General features: G+C 35.9%; 1 protein-coding gene across 1 annotated transcript in view; it reads right to left on the bottom strand.

Annotated features, from left to right (window-relative positions):
* MAP3K1 (mitogen-activated protein kinase kinase kinase 1, E3 ubiquitin protein ligase) overlaps positions 1-4,808 on the bottom strand; it is a 19,338-nt gene extending 14,530 nt beyond the window's left edge. The window contains exons 1-4 of the mRNA XM_008949095.1: positions 4,664-4,808; positions 3,210-3,416; positions 1,247-1,447; positions 378-494 (exon numbers count right to left, since the gene is read on the bottom strand). Of these exons, the coding sequence (XP_008947343.1) occupies positions 378-494; positions 1,247-1,447; positions 3,210-3,416; positions 4,664-4,807 (669 nt within the window). The 5' untranslated portion in view covers position 4,808. The remainder of the gene's footprint in view (positions 1-377; positions 495-1,246; positions 1,448-3,209; positions 3,417-4,663) is intronic.
* Between the last annotated feature and the right edge of the window lie 1,119 nt (positions 4,809-5,927).

Below are 5,927 nucleotides of genomic sequence, written 5' to 3'. Positions count from 1 at the left end.
GTCAAAAGAAACACTTTATAGCAAAACAACTTTGTTTATTAAAAATCATAGCTTTAAGTATACACGATTACTTCTGAAGACCCTTGTTCTGTTTACCTTTCAGCTAATCAGTGAGACAGACAAAAAATGAACAGAAAATACAAGATTAAGTCATTCACTAAACTACGGTTCTCTCCTGTTCTTTTAGTTACGTCTTATCTGCAGCTATTTTTTTCTAGTTACAGAGCTCTTGAGACTGAAATAAAGATAATAATTTAAAACATACTCTTGTTCCTTTGAAAAGCAACAGTTTTCAGCAACTTTAAGATAACGTCCTATAGACTTTTACCTGGCATATATTTTAGATTTGCCATTAGATCTATTAGAAAATTGATTACCTCAAAATTCTTCAGAGTCTTCCTCCAGAGCATTGGGTCTGAGGGTTCAAGCTGGAACACCCTCAGCATAACAAACAGCAGATGAATACAAAATGTCCCACGGCCACAGCTACAAGTCTGCAAAGAAAAGTCTATCCTAAGGCTCTGCTGACTTGATAGTTACATAAGTAACTTTCCTACATTTAAGTGCATCACAGAACATACAATATCCCTCTAAAAAAAAAAAAAAAGTAGTTTCTGCAAAAGATTTCATAGGTAGGCATAAATATCTTCTTCTATGGCTTTACAGGAAATGTGAATTCCCAAAATATTTCTCAGGAAAATATATATGGAAAAGCAGACAATTATTACACCAGCTGTCAATTGACTTTTAACCAAACTTAAACGAGATGCTCCTGTTTACTCAACAAGAAGGACCTCACTGTGGTTATTAATGAAATTATCACACTATTAAATTAACTAGGTCATGTGCTTGTCATGTATATATTCTACAAATAAAGCAAATAAAGTGTTTCAGATTGAGAAACTAGGAAAATGAAGTGGCCATATATTAGGCAAAAATATTTAAGATATGCAATTCAGAACCACTTGTAGGAGTGACGAACAGGACAGTAGTAAGTACATCCAAATTACAGCTGTGGTGTTTTTGTTCTTTTTTAAAGAGATACTTTAGGCAAAGCTAATATACTTGCTACAAATCTGACAAATTACAAGCTGATCACTACCTGACATGAGCTCAAGATTACAATTTTTAAACATAACTTTACAGAACTGTTACCACGAGTTGGCCACTAACTCAATCTAATCTGGTTTTGAGCAGTTTTCTAACTATGAGTAATAGCTACAGACAACACAAAAACATTCTCTACCTGAGGCCCAATAAACACTCTGTATTTGTTATCAGGGCTGTCTCCTCCAATTAAGAAAGAGTTGGGTCCTATCTGCTGCAGCAAGTACAGCCTGGCTCGCATAACCTTGCTGACACGGCGATTTGTTTCCTCGGGGCTGTAGGGAGAGACTCCATCTGGAGACGTGGCTCGTCGAGGTGGTGTTACTCGTCCACTCTGAAACTACACAAGTGGTACCATCACAAGCACTGTCAGGACAATAGTGTGGTTAATTAGGTGTTAGGCATGGTGTGGGGGTTTTATGGTGGTGGTTTTAGTTTGTTTTTTTTTTTCCTTCAAATGGTAGAAGGAGTATCCCCCAAACTTTAAACTACTACTACCTGCTTAGACCATATAGCTCCAAAAGGACTACTTTCATTCCATGCCTAGAACTCCAAGGCAGATGAAAAACAAATTTTGTAACTGAATTTTTGTCTGACTTTATGACAGAAAAGGAGTCTTTTCAATTGCTTCTGTTTTCAAGTCTTCATTGGCTGCCTTATCATATTACTACTGAGTTAGCAAGTATAATTCAATCAGAATATAATATATTTGTGACTCCACACAGGAAATTATGTAAGACTATAAAATTAATATACTTCATAAAGAAGAAATCCTATGACTACAGTTTACAAGAGGAAATACATGGCCAATGAAGAACAAAAGTTTAAGAAATCCCAAAGGAAAGAAAAAAGGATATAGCTTCCTCTCTTTCACACAATTAAAGCAACTTCCAGCTCAGGGAGGGTTTTTTTTTTTTTTTGTTTTGTTTTGTGTTTCCCCCCCCCCCATGATCAAAAATTCAAATGGCACAAACCTTTTTTAAAAATTTTATTGATTTAAATTCTGTATGTTTCTAATATTATGAAATGCATTAATGACTTTGTCCAATTTAAAAATCATCTACTTTGATTTATATCTACTTTGAATTTTATATTATGTTGTAGGTTATAAATTACTCATTATCTATCAGCTAAGTAAAAGATAGCCTGAACTTACAAGGTTTCTTATGTGAATGGCTAATAAAACCATAAAACAAAGAAAAACAATCAAATGAAAATGGATCAAAGGCTAAATTAGCTAGCTTGGCATGTTGTTGTGTGGGTTTCTTTTTTTTAACCTTTCAATTTCTCTTGTCAAGAGGAAACAAGCATTGCTGCAGTGCTGCAACTTGTGATATTCGTCCCTAGTTCAGAGGAAAGTATATATATTTTAATTGATTTTGGGAAACCTTGTTTAGAGTAGTGGTACAATAATTAGATCTTATTCTTACCCTAATTGCACTGTGAAATTGTAGACAAGTCAACAGCAGCTTAACTGTGGATGAACGTTTTTATAACAAGCAAACCCACTAGATACTATTGCTCAAAATGTTATACTCTTAATCTTCCTCAATGAAGCCAGTTACTCTTGCCTTAAACATTCTAATCCAAATCTTTGCCTTTTAACCATGTGTAAACCTAAATCTTCCCTAATCTGTACATGTTCTGGAATAGAGGATCACGAATAGCATGCCAGTGACATTTGTCTGCAGGAATCTTAATCCAGTCAATAATCTTGTCCCCAAAGGCATACACCTGCCTGTAGAACTGACATGCAAAACTGAAGGAAAAAACCCAAACTATTAGCACCTTTTTGCGCAAATCAAGCTAGGAGAACATACATGTCTTCATGACTGAGTATCTGTATTTCTTCATTTATTTGCTAAGAATAAAAATTGAAAGCAGGTGTTAATTAAAAAGAAAACACACATCCAAGAGGAGAAAATAAAACTTCACATGAGAAACCTAACCTGATATTTGGTCTGCATATCTTGCTCAAGTGATACCCTCTGAGAAGCTCCTCCTGTCAGCACCTTGCCCTACACAAGGCACCAATTGCCTCTATGATCAAAAGACTGTAGACTATAGCCAAATTAATAATTACATTACAGCTTGCAACTTACAGGCACTGGAGACACCCTTTTTCTTCTAACACCTGGTGATTCAGATTTAACAGTCCTAGTAGATGATGAAGAGGAGCTACTAGGAGAAGGACTACGTCTTCCTTTCTGTGTAGGTGAAGGAGCAGCATTTTGTCCTTCAGCTTGAGGTTCTAGGGAGAGTTTGTTCATTTCCAATCCATCTTCTTTCCCAAGGATAGGTTTCACCACCTTGCAGAAATTAAACCATGTATTAGAATTACAAATTGATCATTTTACAGTAAAGCAGTACTGAATTTTGACTCTGAGATGTGGAATATCTCAAGATAACTTTGAGCTGTGTGCCTCTCAGCCCCACACAATTAATGAGATTCCTTCCTGGAAGGTCAAAAAACAAATTCATGTGCCTATGGACAAATTACAGTTATTAGCTGCCGGTGCTTGAAAACACTAAAAAATGTAAAATGGCAGTAATTGAGAATCTGCAGCATCAAAAGCTATCTTAAAAAAACCTGGAAACCTCAAGGGAAGTGTGCTGAAAAGGGAAAACAATTGCAAGGTATGCAGTAACCAAAATGAATTTTAAATTTTTTGAAGTAACACCTGATTTGTGCTATTTGACCCTTTGAAGTATTGCTTTTTTTGTGCACTTCTAAGTATTTTAAGTGCTCTTTCTCATGACAGAAAGTTACCAGCAGAACCCTCTATCTCTGTCCTAGAAAAGCTGTCCCCAAACACTGCATCAACTGGTCTTAGGTTTAAATGAGCACTTCCATCAAGTAGTACGTGGGAGTCACACTGACCAACACAACTACACTTACAGGTTAATGGCTATTAGTTAACCAGCAATATGTTGAGTGGAATTGTAACTATGCTTAATAAGTTTCAGGTTTGATCTGCCTGCAGTTTCTTAAAATTACTTCTAAGCTATTCATACAAAAGCACTGCTGAAAAGGCTAATGGAGCACACTAGCATCCAAAATTTAGCAGGGTTGAGACTTGTGTCCTCAGCTTAGTTTTGTTTCTGGTTCTAGGAAGGTTACAGTTTCTTTTTTCATCTAGCAAAATTTCCAACACATAGAAAATGTTAACATTTTCAAACTAAGAAAAAATGAAGTCATGACACCCCTAAGAAAAAAGGGAGAGCCAAGTACTACTACAGTGCAGTTTTGCACTCAGACTAGTTTTCAATTACTTCTCTTGTTGACATTAGAGGGCAGTGTTGTCACAGTATTATTTTATATTGCAAAGCGCAGCAAAACTACACGCCTTTTTCCAAAAATAAAGCTTAATAAATGCTCACATTTCAATAAGTCAGCTACAGTTTCCTGTTACACAGCTCGTAAAAAATGAACAGGGGGACCATAATTAGAAGTATGCAAATTGTTAAGATAAAGAGATTTCTAATAGAAAAAAATTAAGGTATTTTTATTTGTAATAGCTGTCACAGATATTGCCCTTCTACCAGTGCTACTGACCACAGGGCCTCTCCTGCTTCTTCTTTCCAGCCATTCATGTTTCCAGGCTGGCATACACGTTGCCTTGAGTTTCTCCCTGATCATGCGCTCTTCTGGGCGGTCATCCATCTTCTGCAACCCCCTGAGGGTTTCTTTATTCTCCATGTCACGACTACAGCAAGGAAGAAGAAAAATATAGTCATAAACACAGTTTGTTTTGGTTAAAGTATAATACCACAGCACTCTGAAGCTTTGTGCCATCCTATTCTCCCTCTCCTTACAATACAGCTGCTAAAATGTTATTTCCCACCGACTGGGGCAAGCCTTTTATTTGTTATGACTAATTTGCTAGCCTGCTGGTCACAGCATACCTATTTAGAAGGCTGTTTCTTTAAAATGTGTGTACTGCTTGTAATGTTGGACAATCAGTAAAAAGGCAGGCCTTAGAAAATACTAAACCAATACAAAAATCACCCTATATGTCATCTCATTCACTAAAAGTTTCACAAATGTTTTGATAGTCCATGGATTCTTTGGCAATTCAAAAACTGCAATCTTTATTTTAAAACCATTTGTGAAATGAATATAAATTAATGGTGAAAATTTTCCATCTTCTTAGGATATATACGCATGAAACAATGTCCATAGTGCCTCTTCTTATACATGAACTCCTCCCCCAAAAAAGAGGACTCGTAAGCTAATACACAATAAGTATGTTTAAACTAGATACAAGTCATAAAAGTAAGGCTAATGGCCTTGAAAGTTGCTTTCTGACTGATGACTCAAAAGCTTTTCAAGCTAGTCAGCTGTAACTATAGCAAAATTCAAGCAAGTTTGTATCTGTACATGAAAGCGTAATCCAGCTCGGCTCCTAAATTTTGACCTACAGCAAAGTAGTTGCTTGTGATTGCTGGCAACAACAACAAAAGCAAAAAAATACAAAAACACTTCAGACACTGAAAAACAAATACAAGCAGTCTGGAAGATTTCCTAATTCTGTTGAGCTATCTACTAAATCACCAAGAAAACCACATTCTTAAGCAGCAGCACATGATCCCCACCCACCTTTTTGAAGTCAGCCATCTTTAAAAATAAGCAAGCTTGAGTAAGCCCACTCTTGGAATGAAATTTATTTCACAAATAAAATCCCAACTTAAGGTGGAAGATAAATCTGTATAATAACTTAATTACAATAGTTGCTTCACATGTGCAGTCTTTACCTTCTAAAATGTATAATTATGCAGTTAAAATTACATTTATGTATTGTATGATGACCTGCTACACA

This window comes from Merops nubicus, unplaced genomic scaffold, assembly GCF_000691845.1.
Source record: "Merops nubicus isolate BGI_N331 unplaced genomic scaffold, ASM69184v1 scaffold20681, whole genome shotgun sequence".
NCBI lineage: Eukaryota > Metazoa > Chordata > Aves > Coraciiformes > Meropidae > Merops > Merops nubicus.
Note: the sequence above shows the minus strand (reverse complement) of the source record. Positions and strands in the feature narration are given on the sequence as shown.